The following is a 20,279-nucleotide window of genomic DNA, read 5'->3' as shown; positions in this document are numbered from 1 at the left end:
GTGGTGTTGATGAAGAAAATGAAGTATGCTGGGATAGCTACAAGTTTGAGCTGGAGATGCTCATGGATGGAGAAATGTTTGGAGAGCAGGAGATACTTCATGGGATTAGAAGGTCGCTAAAGGGCAGAGCATTAAATGATATTAGAAGAGCAGGAATAGGAGCTACTGTTAGGGAGATAATAGCAAAACTAGATTGTAATTATGGAAGTTTAGACACTAAAGAAGAAATACTTGGACAATTATATTCAATATCTCAAGAAGATGGAGAGAACATTAATAGTTATTGCACTAGAGCAGAAATTTTATTTGATAAAGCTGTGAGATTAGGTGGACTTAGAAGAACAGACGAAGAGGTTTTAAGACAAGTTATACATAAGGGGCTAAGACAAACATTGAAATTAAGATCTTACTACAAGCTGGACACAGAGAAAGATTATGGGAAGTTTAGATTGGAGTTACGTAAATTAGAGGCAGACATGAAAGAAGAAGAGGAATTAAATAAGCATAGATGTAAAGTAGCACAGAACAGAACAACTGAAGAAAGAAATGAAAAGGTTGAAAATATGAGTGAAATTATAAAGAAGTTGTATCATAGGATTGAAATACTTGAAAGAGAAACTGAAGGTTATGAACAGAGAGACGTATACAGAATCGGGCGACAATATAAGAGGTTCAAGCCATGGAATAACTACCATCAACGAGCACGATATATACCTCATCGACCTACATCATTCCAGCCGACATGCTATCAATGCAATAGGAAGGGTCATATTGCCAGGAATTGTCCGAATGCAATTATTAAGTCAATGACGACCACTACCAGGCCCAATAAAGAAGTGAAGCTGGTTGGTGATACAAACGAGGCTGATGTTCAGATAAATGGTATCACAGCGAGAGCTCTGATTGATACAGGGAGCTGCGTTAGTGCAATTTCAAAAGCCTACTATGATACTTACCTGAGCAACCTTGAATTACTTCCTGTCCAGAATATTTTGAAGATAGAGTGTGCAGATGGAAGCAGCTTACCTTACCTTGGTTATGTCGAAGCCGATCTTGAAGTTGAAAAAGGATTACAGAAATCAGGAACTCACCCATGTCTATTTCTTATCACCAAAGACACTTCATTTTCAGACAAGACACCTATCCTTCTTGGAACCAACATATTGAAAGAACTTTTATTAGAGTGTGAGAACAACTTCGGTGAGCAGTACCTTCAACGTGCAAACCTATACTCACCTTGGTATTTGTCTTTCCGCTGCATTGCATTAAGAGAACGTGAGCTCAAGAAAAACAAGAACCGCATTGCTGTTATAAGAAGCGCCATGTCAGAAAAAGTAACTCTACGCCCCAATGAGAGTATAGACATCAAGGGTTATACAGATAGGGAAATTGAATATGGAACCACAGCAGCTCTGATACATGAATCAACTGAAGCATACTTACCTGACTTCATTGATGTTACACCAGCAGTAATACAGCACAAGTACAAGGACAAGACCCCTATTACAGTGAACCTCTCTAATGTGACAACAACTACAGTGACCATTCCACCTAGAGCGATTTTATGTGAACTCCAACCAGTGGTTATCGACGATGAAGTTCTTACCTCAATTGAAGAAGAAACAAAGAAGGATGTTCTGAAGGAGGTACATATAGATGAAGACAAGAACTTAACAGAGGAACAGAAGAAGCAGATTTTAGAATTACTTGAGCGACATAGAGACATTTTTTCTACTAGTGATACCGACATAGGTAAATGTGATCTCATTAAACACAGAATAGACCTCCTCCCAGAATTTCAGACTCCTTTCAAACAACGACATAGAAGAATCCCACCTAATATGATATCAGAAGTACGTCAACACCTTGAACAACTGTTAGCAGCCGGAATCATAAAGAAATCAAGATCGCCATGGTCGTCAAATGTAGTACTTGTAAGGAAGAAGAACGGAAAGTTAAGGATGTGTGTTGACTACCGCCAATTAAACAACCGGTCTGTAAAAGATGCGTACGCTCTCCCAAGGATTGAAGAAGTATTCGACATTCTACATGGCAGCCGTTACTTTACAACCATTGATATGAAGGCAGGGTACCACCAAGTAGAACTCGAGGACGAACACAAGCAAAGAACTGCGTTTACAGTTGGACCACTAGGCTTTTGGGAATACATAAAAATGCCATTTGGCCTTAGCAACAGCCCAGCAACCTACCAAAGGCTTATGGAGGAGTGCTTGGGAGACCTCAACATGAATATATGTGTCATCTACCTCGACGATTTAATCATTTTCTCTAACACTTATGAAGAACACCTTGAAAGAATTGACACAGTACTTACCCGTTTACATGAATGTAATTTGAAACTCTCTCCAGAAAAATGTTATTTCATCCAACAAAAAGTTACTTTCTTAGGCCATGTCGTCAGCAGCGAAGGTATCGAAACTGATCCAGCAAAGATTCAGAAGGTTAAAGACTGGCCAACACCCCGCAATGCTGATGAGCTTAGATCCTTTCTCGCGTTCGCTGGCTATTACAGAAGGTTTGTGAAAGACTTCAGCCGAATCACAAGACCCCTGTCTGATCTTTTACCAGGAACAGCTACTAAGAAAGGCAAGTTTAGCAAGAACAAGAAGCCGACCAAGGAGTGGCAGTGGACCCAAATCGAACAGGATACATTTGAACAATTGAAGGAAATACTTACAAATCCTCCCATACTCGCCTACCCTGATTTCACGTTACCGTTTGAATTACACACAGACGCGTCTTTTCAAGGCTTGGGAGCAGTTTTATACCAAGACCAAGACAACAAGAAGAAAGTGATAGCATACGCCAGCCGATCACTCACTAAGTCTGAGAAAAACTATCCTGCCCACAAACTAGAATACTTAGCACTGAAGTGGTCAATTACCGAAAAGTTTTCCGACTATCTGAAAATGAAACATTTTAAAGTTCTTACAGATAACAACCCGCTTACCTACATACTTACCTCGGCGAAATTGGATGCGACAGGACAGCGGTGGGCATCAGCACTTGCCCAATACGATTTTGAAGTTACTTACCGTGCAGGACTGAAGAACGCAGATGCAGATGGGATGAGCAGGTACCCGCATAGAGAAGAAGAGACCGCACATGGTAAAGAAATACAGATAGAAGAAAAGACAGTGAAAGCCATTTGTGGAGTGATACAACTACCATACTATGAAACATTACCTGTATACAGCATAAACATTATCGATGCAACAGAGATCCCGGGACAGACGATGGCGCAAAAAGAACTTAGAGAAGTTAGAAGGAAACAGAGGGAAGATAGAATGATAGAAAGGTGGCGAATAGCTGTGATTGACCAGAACTTGCCTAGATTTACCAACAGCAAAGAAGACTCCATTATGAAAAGACACTTCAAGAATCTAAAAATGAAACGGGGAGTTTTATACAAGCAAATACATGAAGAAGATAACATCAAAGAGCAGCTGGTATTACCAGAAGTGTATAGAAGGGAAGTATTAAGAGGACTTCACAACGATGTTGGACATCCCGGACGGGAAAGAACACTCTCACTTCTGAAGGAGAGGTACTACTGGCCAAACATGACTAATGATGTTGACAAGTGGGTAAGCAGGTGCGATCGATGCCTTCGGCGGAAGTCTCCAATGAACACGCGAGCACCGCTAGTTAACATTGCCACAACCTACCCGCTAGAGATGGTCTGCATGGACTTCTTGACACTGGAACCTTCGAAAGGTGGCATAGCCAACATCCTTGTCATTACAGACCATTATACGAAATTTGCTCAAGCCATCCCCACAAAAAATCAGACCGCAAAGACAACAGCTGAAGCTCTTTACAACAATTTTTTACTTCATTACGGAATACCTACCATATTACATTCAGACCAAGGACCAAATTTCGAGTCAGAAATCATTCAGGAGCTTTGCAAGTTAACAAACATGAGGAAATCGAGAACAACGCCTTACCACCCGATGGGGAACGGGATTACAGAACGCATGAATAGGACGTTGCTTGGCATGCTTGGGACGCTGGAACCGACACAGAAGCCCGATTGGAAGAAGTATGTTGCACCATTAGTGTATGCATATAACTGCACTCCACACGAGACCACCAAAGTGTCCCCATTTGAACTGATGTTTGGGAGAAAGCCAAAGCTATAGATAGATGCAGCGTTCGATATTGAGGGAGACAATAGAGCAAAGGCCCCATCTACCAGAGAGTATCTCGAAGATATGAGGGAAAGAATGAAGAAAACGAGCGATATTGTGAAGAAGCACACAAATAAGGCTAAGGACAAGCAGAAGAAGAACTATGATAGAAAAGCAAAGGCTGTGAAGATCAAGGTTGGAGACAGAGTCATAGTCAAGATCTTAGCACATGTTGGAAAGCATAAGATACAGGACAATTTTGAAGAAGAAATATACGAAGTTATTGACCAACCAAGAGAAGACATTCCTGTGTTCAAGATAAGAAGCGAGAAGACCAAGAGGGAGAAGACGTTGCATAGGAACCATCTTGTTCTCGTAGATTATGAAGACGATGAAGATATAGACCTTGCAACAGAGGAGCCTGGAGATACATCAACGTTGAATGATGGTGGTGTACAGGCAGAAGATGTAGAGAAAAGAGAACTAGGGAACCCAGATGTTGAAGAAAAGAAGAAAATAGGTGACGTCACAGAAGAAGAGTCAGATTCTGATGAAGAAGTAAGCTTCTATTATGTACCTCCTACATATAGAGATGGGGACGCCCATCAGCTTGCGAGTATAGAAGATGAAGTAGTAAAGGCAGATAACGGTAAAGAAGAACAGAGACCAGATATCAGGCCTGCGGTTAACGAAACTGAGTCTCCAGAAGACACAGTGCGTAAAGTGATACCCGAAGATAACTTCAGTGGAAGTGGAAACAGAAGTGATGAGACAGTGGTAAAAGAACCAGGAATTGTAGTAGAAAGAGATGAAACTTTTGAAAAGAGAAGAGGAGAAGAACCCGGTGATCATTGTGCAGGTACAGAACCAGACCAGGAAGAAGCTCAGATAACAGATAGAGAAAACAACAGAATTCACACAAGACAAGACCGATCAAGAAGTAGATCAAGAGCCAGAAGACGTGAAATAGAAGCTGAGGAAGCTAATAGATCTAAGAGTAGATCAACGGCTAGAGATTCAAGAAGTCTTAGTAGAAGAAGAAGCGATGCAAGCAGAGAAGCGTCCTTGCAGAGGAAACAGTATGAAGAAGATGCCCAGAACACAGAATTAAGAAGATCTTCTAGACAGAGGAAACCACCTTCCAGATATGAAGACTTCCATATGCATTCTTTGGTGACACGCCCGACCGATTCTAGAATTCAGGCCTTGGAAGAACTAGTAAACTCAGGGATACTGAAGAACATTGATGCAATGATTGCACAGAAACTAGTAGACTCGGTTTTTAAATAAATAATGTAACTGATTTTTAAAAAAAAACAACAAAAAAAAACTTATTTTTTTATCATTTGAATTGTCATGTTGATATTTACTTGCTAATGAGACTTGAAAGAGAATTAATATTGATTCCAACTAAAGCGTGGACGCCTATTTTGTTTAACGGGGAGAAAAGGTATAAACATGATTTTTTCGTGAAAGGACATTTATGACTGATTTGTATTTGTCTGAATTTGCTGGAAAATTTTGAAATTATTTGGAAAAGTGCATGATTATTCCATAGTATAAGGAGGTAGTCTGAGGTATGGTGATTAACCAAGGTATATAGTATAGTACAGGCTATTCTGTAGAGTATGTTATAATTAAGTTGAGCTTGGTGATATTGAGTAGTGTGTAGTATAGTAAATCAGTACAGGTAAATGACGGGACGTCATTTTTCTCAAAGCAGGGGTGTGTGTAACCCGGTGCTAATTTGCCGTTTTTACTATTTCCTTGATAGAATATTATGTTGTGGAATTAGCGTTTTTTCACGCACGGAGATTTTCGTGAGATGTTCTCACTTCAAACATTACTTTTGGGAGACATCTTGTATTGTACTTTTTAAAGTTAGGAGTTTTAGCATTATGATATTTGGTATGTATTGGCCCTTCATTGTTTAATTCTGCATTTGGTGCAATGAGTTGTATTGGATGCTTTGTTTGTATTTTCGGAGCAATTCATGTATTTTCGTGGTTCTTGTGAAATACTAGTTCAAGATAGCAGTGATGTCTCTTTCTTGTCTTTGTTGCACATTTTTCACATGTTTATAATATGTTGATTTACAGATTAACAGTACACTGACAACACGGTTATGGGGTGAGATAGGAGACGTTTCGAGATATTTATAGGACATTTGGTTCCACATACCTGTAAGTTTTCATTGTGTTTATGTTAGGTCATATCATACTATTTTACCATTATACCTTGTTACGGCCACTAGACGTATTACAACTTCAGTATTATTTGTGTACAACATTATAATAAAGTAACATGTTTAATAGTAAAAGTATTAACATGCAATGTATAATTATAACTATGTATTAATTGTTATTCCATTGTCTATTTTCAGTATGTTCAGTTATATTATAGAACGATACAGTTGTGCTACTCGTGGAATACACATATGATGAAAAGATATTGTAGTTGTCAATTTATCCACTTCAACCTTAATCCACCTGGACATTAAACCCGAACCCTACACGTCGACTCTAACTTTCTATTTACCGGAAATGTCGGCATGTTACACAATGGTATTTTTTTAATAAATTTGTCTTTAAAAAATCAGACAAAGTGGGATGTTATGGAAGATAGCGTACCCCGTACGAAATTTTCAGCAGGAATCCGGCCAGAATTTGGCAGGAAAGTGGCAGGAATATCATATTTACGCTCGTAATCTGGCAGTAATTTATTTGTGGGCAGGAAAGTTATGTACCTGGACTGGAACTTCATTCATTTACGGACGGAAAATATGCAAAATATTACAAAATTACGGTTGGAAACTGATTCTGGCCGTAATTTCAAACTTAGAAAATTTCTGAAATACTTTTCACTGCTAAAACAGAGTAAGTTTTACATGACACACGTAAAGTTCATTTTTCTGGCCGTAAATAGGGACTTCCATTTTTTTCTTAATGACATCAGAATTTGTCTCAGAATTTGTCTTTATTTTTATTCTTCTTATTATTATTAATATTATTATTATTATTTATTTATTATCATTATTTATTGTTGTTATTATTATTAATATTGTTATTATAATTATTGTTTTCATTATCATTCTTATATTTATTATTATTATTATTATTATTATTATTATTACTACTACTATTATTATTATTATTATTATTATTATTATTATTATTATTAAATTTTCATTTCATAAGTTTAAGAAAGCACAAAAAGATAAACATACATTCTAATGTTATTGGTATATAACCTTATTAATGTTAATTGCTCTTCCTTACATACAATACACTTTCCTAAAGCAAAACATGAACATAAATAATTCAGTTTTGTATTCTTCAGAAATTAGAAGCCTTTAATCAGTGTGCTCGGTTTAAGTTTATTGACCAAACTATTTCCCACAGTACACATTGCCTGGGCTTATCAGATTATCTAAGGTCAGACAGAAAATTTCAGTGAGTATGCAGAGAATCAGGGCTCAGTAGCCAATAAGATCAGTGGATTTCAAATGTTCAGGCGGGTTTTCTGATTTTCTTGATGTAAACATGGCAGCCATGGTGATTTAACCTTCTGAAGATTCCTATTGTTTTGCTGGATATAATCAGGATCTCTCATGGTTTGAAGGTAAATAGTTATTTCAAAATGTATCTTGAATTATATGTCATTCATATTATCCTACTTGTTACATAATTATGAGTCTTTTAAAAAGTTATATGCTATAGATAAGTAAAATAATGCGATACATCGATCCGAGATGCCAAGATAAGCTCCGCCCCCTTAGATATTGTTACTATGCGCCCCAAGCGTAAATTCAAAATGGCGGCTCACGCGCTGCTACGATAGCATCAGAATCCGATTCTCTCGCGAAGATTTCGGACAATATATCAGTTAAATATTTACCAGATCAAGCCAAATTATCGGGAAAGGTGTAAGAAAAGGGATTAAATTACTTTCTACAAGGTTATATTCATGACATTAAAGTTTTGGAAGAGGAAATATCTGCCATGTTACCGCGAGATGCTGGCCTTCAATGAGAAAAAACGACAAGCATCATATGTTAAGTGTCGATGTGGAGAGGGATTCCATACGATATAGGTATTGCTCATGAAAACCAGGGTATGTGAATTTCCAATTGTATTTAACAAATGTTATTATACTAGTAATTTTATTCTTAAATATACATTGTGAATTATAAGCAATTTTGGATCGCCATGTCTTACATTTCATGCCGTAATACGGAATGCGAAAAAAATATTTTCAAGTCGTCGAGTAGAGAAAGAAGTAAGATATTGTATGTTGTATTTCAATTTATTGGTTTTCATATTTCTAGTTACTGCCTCGTTTTAGACATTTAACATCTGGAAAGTCAAATGATACTTCATGGATCAGTTGAAGGATAAACACATGCCAATTTCACAGCATGATATCATGCTTTTGTTTTGATAACTTGTCAACAATCTCTGTTTTCATTTTTTTTATAGATTGAGCGGTCATTGTTCACACGTGGTTGGCTTAATCAAATCACTTCAGGAACTCAAATTGCACAACTTCACCCATGTTCCTGATCAACAAAGTTACACAAGTATTCCCCAACAATGGAATGTGCCAAAGGGATCAAAGATCAAGCCAGTTCCAGTGAACCAAGTCATAGTAGCACAGTCGGAAAAGGAAACCTGTCCTTTGCCAGATAGATACACAGACCAAGTTTAAATTTTTTAAATCTAATTAAATAAATGAACTACAAACACACAATTCACTTTACAATGCTTTATTCCAAACATGAATAAACTAACAGTTATTCAATTATATCAAAGAAGCAGAAATAAAATCATATGATTCCTGTATAATATTTAAACAAATTTTAACTATTGCTTCTTTGAGCAGAACTATATCGACATTTACAGTTTGTTTAAATTCCCACCAGTTGCTTTAAAATCTGAATTTCACAACACTTTGATGAAAGTGCAGACTGTTATTCTTCAACTTGGACTTCTTTTTGTGACAACTGTTCTTTTAGGGAAGCATTTTGAGCGGTAAGTGCAAACATCCAAAGGTGACGTCCCTGAAAATAAATGCATAATAAATTTTACATTTAAGACAAGATGTTTAAAACTGACTCCTACCATTTCTCAAGAGTGTGGGAATACCTCTGTTTGAAATGCAGCACCTATTGATTTACCGAAAGAGTTCACACCGTTAAATACCACACAACCTGTGAAGACCCAAGTAAAACAGAACTGACAACAAGATCATAGGCATTGTTAGAGTGTTGGTTTCACTTGCATGGACATTCGGTCTGTGTTTCTACTCCTGGTACAGTGTCTGCAGGATCCTGGACCAGCTTTTCTCTGAAAGAAATTATTGTTATGTTGATATATTTATATGCAAATTTACACACAAAAAAAACTGTGTAATTTCCGTGTAATAATGTTTTCTTCAGTTCTTTTGAGTGTTCTTTTCTGTAACATACAAAATACTTGTATTAAAATATATGTAACTATAATGCTGTTGTTTTGTATTGAAAAAGGAACAGTGGCATTTTAAAAATGAGTAGAAGTCTACAAAATAATACAGTCTCAGTTTTGCAATTTATCCTACATGGTATATGTTATTCAAGTCTTCCGCGCACTCCATAAAGATAAATAAAACTCTAACGCACAGGCATGTGATATCTTGTATTAAATGCATACACTTGCATTTTGTGTATAAATGCTGCCATAAGTTTCCAAGTGACCGCTTTGTGGGGAGTTTTCTTGAAGATGTTATTCTCCAGCCATCAGCTGATGGTGGGTCAGGATACTCTTTAGATGGTCCATTTCCTCCATGAAAGTGCTTAAATATGCATAATAGTAAAATATAATTAGTGTGACAAGACTCCACAATGCCAGTCAGTAACATATTATACAATAAAACAGTAGTTTAAACTTGACACATTCATAACCTGATGGAAACTGTCAACTAGCATGATCTCCATATGGAGGTCAATATTTAGGACACAAGAAAGTAAACAAAATAAACATTTGGCATGATTTGCAGAATTCAGAATTATAATTGAAATGATTGAATTTTGATCGTTTTACGATAAAACCAAATTTTAATTTACTAACCTTCGAGCAGACATCTTCGTGCTTGTTTATCCTGTTGACATTCAGTTTCTCTTGTGGCCGTCCACAGGCTTTAATCCAGCATTTGCACTTCTCAATATCGGATTATACGTCGGAAATCGTTTAAATCGGCCTCCATTTAGTCCCTCCGGATACCTTAATCTGCATAACATATTCCCCATCCGCATCGTTTAACCCTTTTCACAAATCAGTCTTAAAACTTCAATAAAATGTCCGGTTGTAAACAGTTATCGCTGCTGTGTTTGTGGGTAAAGATGGCGGACGGGACTCGGTGAATAATTTGCAGCTTTCTCATTGGTCAATAATGATTAGTTTGATTGACAGGTCGGATCGATGTATTCCCCTCACTGTGAGTTCATAACACATGGTATTTCAGATTGTATTTATGTAGAAAACATGGTCAGAACTTTACATTTGTATGTGGAAAAGGGAAATGTTTAAACTGAGTGTGTCAAAAGCCATATGAATGTACATGCATGATACATTGCATAATAAAAAGTAAAGTATATATGTAAATAACTTAAATAACTATCAACTTAAGAAACTGTAAGTGATAAGTCTGACAGTAAAATTGTGAGTTTTAATTATGTTTTTCTGTATATGTATGTTATTCTTTGTTAAAATGCTTGTAGATGGCTTTTTATTCAATGGCGAGGGAGAAAACAAGATCTGAAAGTAACAGTTGGGAGCAATTATAATGCAGACCTTACCCTCATAGGTTTGTGAAGGATTGTATTTTAATTTAGAAAGAAATATATCTATATGGAAATCATGCTGTTTTTATAGTCTTATAGTTTTAAAGCAGTATTGTTACTCATGTAAAAAACAACAACAACACATTTGTGATGAGTAACATTTTTATGTGATGGGTAATCAAAATGCAGGCTATGTTGATTGAATGTTTGCATTTGTGTGTTTTGTTGCATGCTTCTAGCCATTGCCCAAAGCCATAAAACAGGGTTTGACCGCTGGGCATGTCCTTGTCAACATTTCCACCAATCTGTATAAGTCCTGGTGGCTGTGTGGACAAGCCTGCTGTTTTCTAATATTTTCTTGACTTAACCGGCATTGGTTTGAACCCCACTATAACCAAAATCCTTTTTTATGCTTTAAATGTATTTTTTTCTGCAATTTTGATATGGTAGAGTAAAATAATGATAAATAAGTGTTTTCAGATGCATAACCGGGAAAGCTTATTTTTGGTCCAGAATCATGAGCGAGTTACTTTAAGCTGTGAGGATGATAAAGTGTGCTTGAGAATGTATAAATGGATTAAAAATGATGCATTTTGATACTATTGATAAAATAATTTTACATGATATTAAATTTTACTGCAGATTTTGTGACGTCATAGTTGCTGGACAAAATACATTTGGATCTGACTGGGAAAAAAGGCATCATCAATCCAGCAAGTTGAGTCTGTGTTAATAACCATGGACATAAAACTCACAGACGATTCCAAAAACACTTTAACTTTTCTTTGTAGACTTAGTGTCTCTTCATTTCATGATAAATTTATATTGCAGATTATATCATTATAATCAGTTTATTGATTTTAAAATCACAAAAAAATAAAATCATGCAAATGTAAATAAAGTATATGATATAATAAATAATATGAAAGAAAATTATATTATTTTATCTAAACAAGAGTTGGAAAAGTTTAAGCAGGCATGTAGTGAAAAGCAATAAATTGAGTTCTAGAAATGTTGTAAATTCCAGTTACATTAAATATTATGTGCCATTTTACGGTCAGATTTTTGAAAAATTCCTGTTCCAAAATTCGGGTTAATTTAAATATTACGTCCACTTTTACGGTCAGATTCCGTCCGTTTAGCACACGTAAATTCTATCTTAATTTTACGTACGGAAATTTTTACGCACAGAATTTTATAAAAATTCCTGTTCCGAAATTCCGGTTAATTTAAATATTACGTCCACTTTTACGGTCAGATTCTGTCCGTTTAGCACACGTAAATTCTATCTTAATTTTACGTACGGAAATTTTTACGCACAGAATTTTATAAAAATTCCTGTTCCGAAATTCCGGTTAATTTAAATATTACGTCCACTTTTACGGTCAGTTTCCGTCTGTTTAGCACACGTAAATTGTTCTTTATTTTTCTCAATTCTGGGCGTAATTTCCATGATTCCGTACGTAGAAATTAAAGTTTTACGTATGTTTTACGGTTGGAAAATTTCGTACAGGATGTAACCTTGGTATTTAGTCATGTAGATCTATATGTTCGTGTTCTCGCTGAGATCATTTGTGCCATTGCATATATTAATTCTGCTTTTATGAGTGTATTTCGGAGAAAGGGTGCTATCTGAAAAGCAGTATTTTTGATGTACCAATTACCGGTGTATTAAGAAACTATCCTATGGAATTTTGGCCAGGTTACATGCAAGCTTCTTTAAATTTCTCTCATGTTTAAGAATAATCATTTTGCCGTCAGTAACATTAAGCTTTGTATACCTGAGAACATCATTATCAATTTCTAGTTGCCTTTTGTTTTCCGACCATGGCCGCCATCTTTGATTTTTCAGTTACCAATTACCGGGGGAATTATGGGAAATGTAGCTACTGCATTAAACTTCCATTTAGTAAGCTAGAATTATTATGTCAGCAATGTTGGGAGGTCTGGGTATAGAATTGTAGTACACCTTTCAGAAATAGTGTATATATATATTAAACAAAATTTAGGGGGAGGAGCATAGACCTTTTTACATTTATCAGATGTACAGTACACTCAACGAGTTAGACCCACTTTCCTCGCTTACTCTGAGGGATAAAGTCGATGATCGCGGGTTTCCTCCGAGAGTAAAACTGTTACCCTCGCTAAAATCCCCCTGAGTTCCTCTGAGTGACTGGCTTACCGCTGAGTTTAATATGAACGATAGCGTTGAAAATCGGCGGATTTTATGACCCTGCGGCGTAACTCTGTGTCTAATCAAATAAGCAAGAAATCATTCTTGATCATAAATCAGCCGACTATTTACAAGACTCTGAACAATGACCTCTGACGTCAAGCGCGTGATCAATGCAATGTAGAATATACTATTTATTATTGGTGGTTAAAAATAGCTATGACATTTAATGGAATTTTCCACAGAAAAAGAGGCAAGAAGGCCTTCAAAACCATGTGCTGTGAACTTTGGACGCGTGTTTGACCTCCTGATTTTCTGAAAATGTGTAACCTAGCCTTTCTCGGATGAAATGTGTTTATCAATGTATTCAATCATTAGCACAAACACGTTTATAAGATGCATGCGCAACTTGTGAAATACAACTGCATTCTTGTGGTATTAAGCTAACTTCATGTAAAACTGGCAGAGGAAAAAGAATAATAGCAATTTAATGGAGCCGTCGTAATCGGTTGATAATTTTAATAAAAATAAAGTAACTTTTGGGTAGATTCTTATCAAGTGTCCGCAGAGTTTCGCGGAGTTAACTCCTCCGAGGAACGCTGCGTTCGTTATTCTTCGGTCGACTGATTACCCTCCGAGGGCCTTAAATTAAAAAAAGTTCAAACTTCGAGGAACGCGGACAGTCAATAAAATCATTGTGTTGTCCACGATAGCGAAAATCCGCGGAGGGAAACGTTATCAACAAGATGGATGCTGACTGTCAATATTCATTTGTGAATTCTTCAAAATTTATGCATTGATTGTAACACATATGATAAGAAAAGGTTCAAAAATTATGTTTCCAATGACTTTTGATATAATAAGTGTTTTTTTACCCTTAGGAACTACATATTTATTGAAAGTGTCAAATTGACATATACCAAGATATATTGTAAACAAAGGATACCGGAAGTGCTCTTCATTAACTAGATATATTTGGATTTTTCGGATTACACTGGTAATTGGTAACCATTGGTAATTCGTACGTTGGGGTATATGTTCGAAAATCTATTTCCTCTCACTTTTCTTATTCTGTACACTTACCATTCTTTTAACTTGCCTTTTACAGCTCTACTGGTTTACTAACAATCTGAAGAGTGTGAAAGTCAGACTGGAGTTATCAGTTTAATGTGTAAATGTTTTATCCCAATACAACCTATTTTCAACCACAACCTATTTTCGACCCTCCCTGAAGATAGGTAAAACACTTCTATTTTGCGTTACTTCCGGTCAATGTGGTGCTCCAATTGATACCCATAACAGGAGAACCGTCAGAAAACTTCATTTGAAAAAGAATGGGAATGTTAGGTTTTAAAAAAAAACCTTGTTTAACTTGAAACACCACAAATTAGTCATTTTTAATTAATGCCAAATTTCAGGTGTAAGATACTTCTTTAATTTTATGTTGTTTTTGTCTGCCAGTTTTTCACATCTACCAGAGCCTAAAACCTATGCGCTATCACTTTCTAAGTATAGTGTACAACATAAAGAGCGCATCAAAATAGGGTATATTGATTATTCTAAAATTAATGAAATTTATCTACATGTTTACAACTGTATTGAATTATGCTTGGGCTCTCATTTATCATAAAATTATACATATTGCAGCCTAGGCAGGTTAAATGAGGCACATTCAGAGTTGGTCCAGTGATACCAGGGTTCATGATGGGCGAAATTATCATTTTGTTCCCATATGAAAGCTATTGAAAGGGATGATGCATTCTTTTGCCCTTCTTGTGGCGATAAGTAGCTATATAGTGACTGTATGACAAATATTTAAACATTTTATTACTATAAAAAATATAAAAATACTTTACACAGTTAAAACAAGTTAAACAAATTAATATGAGAATGACTGTGCACATACTTTTGTTGTGAAGTATAGTTAAAGGTCATGGTCGGAAATAGGTTGTATTTAGGTCAAATACATGTTACAGCTGCCATTTTGGATGCAAAATGTAAACAACAGATGATTGAAACAGATTTTATTTTTTTGTTTTTTCAAAGATGAATGAATGCTTTTAATGGTACACACAAACATTTATCTTTTATTATCACTTATTTATGATTGAAATCTAAATAATCCTTTGGCGATCGAAAACAGGTTGTTCGGGGATATATGTTAATGTCAGATGATGTTTTGTATTTGCATTGATTGTATGTCATTGTGATCACATGACGTCGTAACTAAAGCACATTATTCAAATGAGGTGCAAAATTAACGTATTAATATTACTACTAGCTTATAATTTAAAGGATTTTCTTAACACAGAATCTTTCAGAAACATAAATTCAGATCAAAATGCTGAATCACCTCAAATATTTTCAAAGTCCATAGACATATGGCTTTGAAATTTTACACACTTAGTCACCATCATGCACCACACCTGTACACAGGAGGAGGTAACTCTATCAAGCATTTTGACAAAATTATGCTCCTTTTTCTACTTAGAATTTATGTTAAAGTTTGCTTACCACCTTAAATATTTTCGAAGTCTATTGACATCTGGTTTTAAAACTTTGCACTGTTGTTCACCATCATGCCCCAAATCTGTACACAGGAGGAGGTAACTCTATCAAGAATTTTGACAAAATAATGCCCCTTTTTCTACTTAGAATTTATGTTAAAGTTTGCGTACCACCTCAATTATTTTCAAAGCCCATTGACAGCTCTTGATAATAATGCCCGAAGGCCCATAATCGCGCGATGCGGCTCATATCATACTGCAAATTGTTGCAGACATTCCTTTTAATGAGATTAATGGTTATATTTAGAATTTGGTTAACAGTTTAATTAAAGGTAGAAAAGGGTGTGAAAAAATATAAAAAATAATACAATTTGTACTAAATATATGAGCCACATCGTGCTGACCTGACCAGTAGATGTCTCTATTGATTTTGGGGTTCATCGGGCTAAAGGTCAAGGTCACATTGACCTTGAATGATAAAAAGTTGTCCGACTGATAACTTGACAATGCCTTTATCCATGGCCCTCAAACTTGACTTGGAGGTTTGGCCTGACAAGTAGATGACCCCTATTGATTTTAGGGGATCGGGCCAAAGGACAAGGTCACATTGCTATTAAATGATAAAAGGTTGTCCACGTAATAACTCAACAATTCCTTCACCCATGGCCCTAAAACTTGACTTGTAGGTTGGGCCTAACCAGTAGATGACCCCTACTGATTTTGGGCTCATCAAGTCAAATGTCAAGGTCACAGTGACCTTGAAGGAAAACTTTACAATTCCTGGACCATCCTATGGTCATCAAACTTGACAGGAAGGTAGGGTCTGAGCAGTAGATGACCCCTGGTGATGTTGGGTTTCTTCGGGTCAAAGGTCAAGGTCACACTGATCTTTAACACAAAAAACTTAGCAAAGCTTCTCACAGTGCCTAGATCAACAAAGCCTAGATCTATGATCATCAAACATGACTAGGGGGTTGGGCCTGACCTGTAGATGACCCCTTTAAATTTAAGGGGTCATAGGGTCAAGGTCACAGTGACCTTGAACGCAAAAAGCTTTTCTGTGTGATTCACTTGAAGGTCCATGCATATTTGATTCAATTGTCCAAATAATCCTGACAACATGGCGCTCAGGGAGGGCATTATATTTGACAAACATCTCTTGTTTACTCTTGTTTCCATAGAAAACACGCATTTCGTCCCGACTTATTTTGACTGAATTTATAATTTAAAAAAATAAAGTTGTCATGAACAACCCTATGGGTTATTGGTGCAAGAAAGACTGACAAGATGTTCCTTTATTTATATTCCAGAAAGATTCCTTTATAATTAAGAAAACAACTAAGATGATTTGCTTATTGTAATATTGATATATCAATGTTTCAAGTTATTACAATTAAGTACTTTCGTAAGTCTGTCATGTTAGTGACATCAAATGTTACGTTTTCTCAATGTGGTCTTACTTGTAAACACGTATCTTTCGAAACATAAGTGATACCATCATGCGATTTTAAGTAATTGCTTTCTGCAGACAACAAGAAAAACTTTTCTTCACAGGACATTGCAACAGGTAAACACTGAAAGTTTACCTGTCGCAACAAATTTTTCCCTGTCGCAATGTTACAAACAGTATTCAGTTATATCAGCAAAAACCTTGATTTTAAGCCTCTTATTTAAATAAGTTTTGTAATTCCCCATTATAACAGGTGTAGATCTTCTTGGTTAGATGTGTCCTACTATTATATATTATAAAAAAAAAGCTCAACATCAGGTTAAAAAAATCAATATTTCGGATTTTTAGTCATAATTTTTTTCCTCTTTTGCCTCCCAATAAAACTCATAACCAGTTTGTCTACCCATGGAGCAGCTAGATCTTACTCTTTGAACTTTGAATTCATCTTAAATTATAGCTACAGTACGGTTATAAAATATAACGAATTGTACAACAAGTCAAACTCAAAAAATGTTATGCAAAAACGAAAGTAGAGTTCTTGTTATTGGCAATATTAAACAAAGCGGAAAGAGTGTTATGCAAAAACGAAAGTAGAGTTCTTGTTATTGGCAATGTTAAACAGAGCGGAAAGAGTGTTATGCAAAAACAAAAGTAGAGTTCTTGTTATTGGCAATGTTAAACAGAGCGGAAAGAGTGTTATGCAAAAACAAAAGTAGAGTTCTTGTTATTGGCAATGTTAAACAGAGCGGAAAGAGTGTTATGCAAAAACGAAATTAGAGTTTTTGTTATTGGCAATGTTAAACAGAGCGGAAAGAGTGTTATGCAAAAACAAAAGTAGAGTTCTTGTTATTGGCAATGTTAAACAGAGCGGAAAGAGTGTTATGCAAAAACGAAAGTAGAGTTCTTGTTATTGGCAATGTTAAACAGAGCGGAAAGAGTGTTATGCAAAAACGAAATTAGAGTTTTTGTTATTGGCAATGTTAAACAGAGCGGAAAGAGTGTTATGCAAAAACAAAAGTAGAGTTCTTGTTATTGGCAATGTTAAACAGAGCGGAAAGAGTGTTATGCAAAAACAAAAGTAGAGTTCTTGTTATTGGCAATGTTAAACAGAGCGGAAAGAGTGTTATGCAAAAACGAAATTAGAGTTTTTGTTATTGGCAATGTTAAACAGAGCGGAAAGAGTGTTATGCAAAAACAAAAGTAGAGTTCTTGTTATTGGCAATGTTAAACAGAGCGGAAAGAGTGTTATGCAAAAACGAAAGTAAGAGTTTTTGTTATTGGCAATGTTAAACAGAGCGGAAAGAGTGTTATGCAAAAACGAAAGTAGAGTTTTTGTTATTGGCAATGTTAAACAGAGCGGAAAGAGTGTTATGCAAAAACAAAAGTAAGAGTTTTTTATATTGGCAATGTTAAACAGAGCGGAAAGAGTGTTATGCAAAAACGAAAGTAGAGTTTTTGTTATTGGCAATGTTAAACAGAGTGGAAAGAGTGTTATGCAAAAACGAAAGTAGAGTTCTTGTTATTGGCAATGTTAAACAGAGTGGAAAGAGTGTTATGCAAAAACGAAAGTAGAGTTTTTGTTATTGGCAATGTTAAACAAAGCGGAAAGAGTGTTATGCAAAAACGAAAGTAAGAGTTTTTGTTATTGGCAATGTTAAACAGAGTGGAAAGAGTGTTATGCAAAAACGAAAGTAGAGTTCTTGTTATTGGCAATGTTAAACAGAGTGGAAAGAGTGTTATGCAAAAACGAAAGTAGAGTTCTTGTTATTGGCAATGTTAAACAGAGTGGAAAGAGTGTTATGCAAAAACGAAAGTAGAGTTTTGGTTATTGGCAATGTTAAACAAAGCGGAAAGAGTGTTATGCAAAAACGAAAGTAAGAGTTTTTGTTATTGGCAATGTTAAACAGAGCGGAAAGAGTGTCAGCTCGATATATTCATCATCATAATTAAAATTAACATGATTGCCGGGAACGACTTTGCCAAAAAAAAAAATACATAAGGAATTTTGTAATTTCCGAACATCTGTAAAGTTCCGTATATTAAAAAGTATCCAATTGCGAGCTAAAATCGGAACCTTACAAATTTTTCGGCTTTTAAGGAAACGTGACTGTGCAAAAAGGGGTTTACAAATAGTGATTCACTGATTAACACGCTGAATAATCATGATATAATATAAAAACTCTGAACATTCATTTAGAAACTGAAAGTAAATTTTCTGAAAATTAAACGGTGCTGACTAATTTTTCACAGGACATTGTGACAGACCAAAACAAAAGTTTCGTCGGTCAAAATGGAAATATACCGGACATGTCAGACTGTCCGACGGACTTTCGCATTGTTTGTTTCTGAAATGTCAAATGAAAATAACAGTCAACGAGATGACCGAAGGCCCAAAATGGCACAATGCCGCTCATACATTTGACTTCGGTGTTACATCTTAAAAATATCTTTTATTAATGATGTTTGTTTAAGAGTATTTATGTTAAATCTTAAGTTGGCATTTTTGAACATAAATATTGGTTCAATGTTTCAGCACCAACAGTACCAGAAGTGTTGCTCCATCCTAATGGAAGTGAAACCTTACCAATGGGGTTGGCTAAAGAGACGCAATAAGAAACACATCATTGATGGCGCAATGGTGGATAATTAAGGTTAGTTTTTTTGTATGAAAGAAACAATGGGTCACTTGTTCCGAACTTTGTTTAAGTTATTAAATGTGTTTAACTACTTTGTTGCTTACTTTTTATTTTCTTATTCGCTCCTAATTCAGTTGAATTCTAAAGTTCAGCTGAAACAGCTGTCCCATAGCTTAATACAGAAATTGTTAAGGCGGCAAGTTTTGACACTGTATGATATTAAAAGTTGTTGACCGCCTCCCTTTTCACATCAGTCGGAACATCTCGGTCACTTTCCAATATTTACACCTCAACTTCCATTCCTTAAATGAACTGCCTTTTGGCAATTGCGCTTAGCAATCAACGAACGCAACGTCTTCGGATAAGTTCGGATCGTAATTCATCGCATAACAATATAGATGAAAACTATTGATCTTGTTATTGTTTGTATTGTGTCAGCAGGTCCCTTAAAATCTAAATAAAATTTTAGAAGGTGTTAATTTATTCTATTTTACATGTATTGTTGCTATTAGGTGAACCTTACACTGTAAAAGTTATGTCTA

General features: G+C 35.7%; 1 protein-coding gene and 2 long non-coding RNA genes across 3 annotated transcripts; 2 read left to right on the top strand and 1 right to left on the bottom strand.

Moving 5' to 3' along the window:
* Nucleotides 1-4,238: 4,238 nt before the first annotated feature.
* Nucleotides 4,239-5,444, top strand: LOC128221609 (putative RNA-binding protein Luc7-like 2). The gene has a single exon (XM_052930215.1). It carries the CDS (start codon nt 4,239-4,241, stop codon nt 5,442-5,444), a length of 1,206 nt encoding a protein of 401 aa, XP_052786175.1.
* A 506-nt stretch (nt 5,445-5,950) lies between these two features.
* Nucleotides 5,951-6,706, top strand: LOC128222278 (uncharacterized). The gene is made up of 3 exons (XR_008259117.1): nt 5,951-6,062; nt 6,254-6,337; nt 6,538-6,706. It is a non-coding gene; the product is annotated as an uncharacterized LOC128222278 (long non-coding RNA).
* A 2,722-nt stretch (nt 6,707-9,428) lies between these two features.
* On the bottom strand, nt 9,429-10,464 carry LOC128222277 (uncharacterized). The gene is made up of 3 exons (XR_008259116.1): nt 10,259-10,464; nt 9,811-9,983; nt 9,429-9,499 (listed from the first exon to the last, which is right to left on the bottom strand). It is a non-coding gene; the product is annotated as an uncharacterized LOC128222277 (long non-coding RNA).
* Nucleotides 10,465-20,279: the final 9,815 nt, after the last annotated feature.

The sequence above is a fragment of the Mya arenaria genome, chromosome 16 (genome assembly GCF_026914265.1).
Source record: "Mya arenaria isolate MELC-2E11 chromosome 16, ASM2691426v1".
Lineage (NCBI taxonomy): Eukaryota > Metazoa > Mollusca > Bivalvia > Myida > Myidae > Mya > Mya arenaria.
Note: the sequence above shows the minus strand (reverse complement) of the source record. Positions and strands in the feature narration are given on the sequence as shown.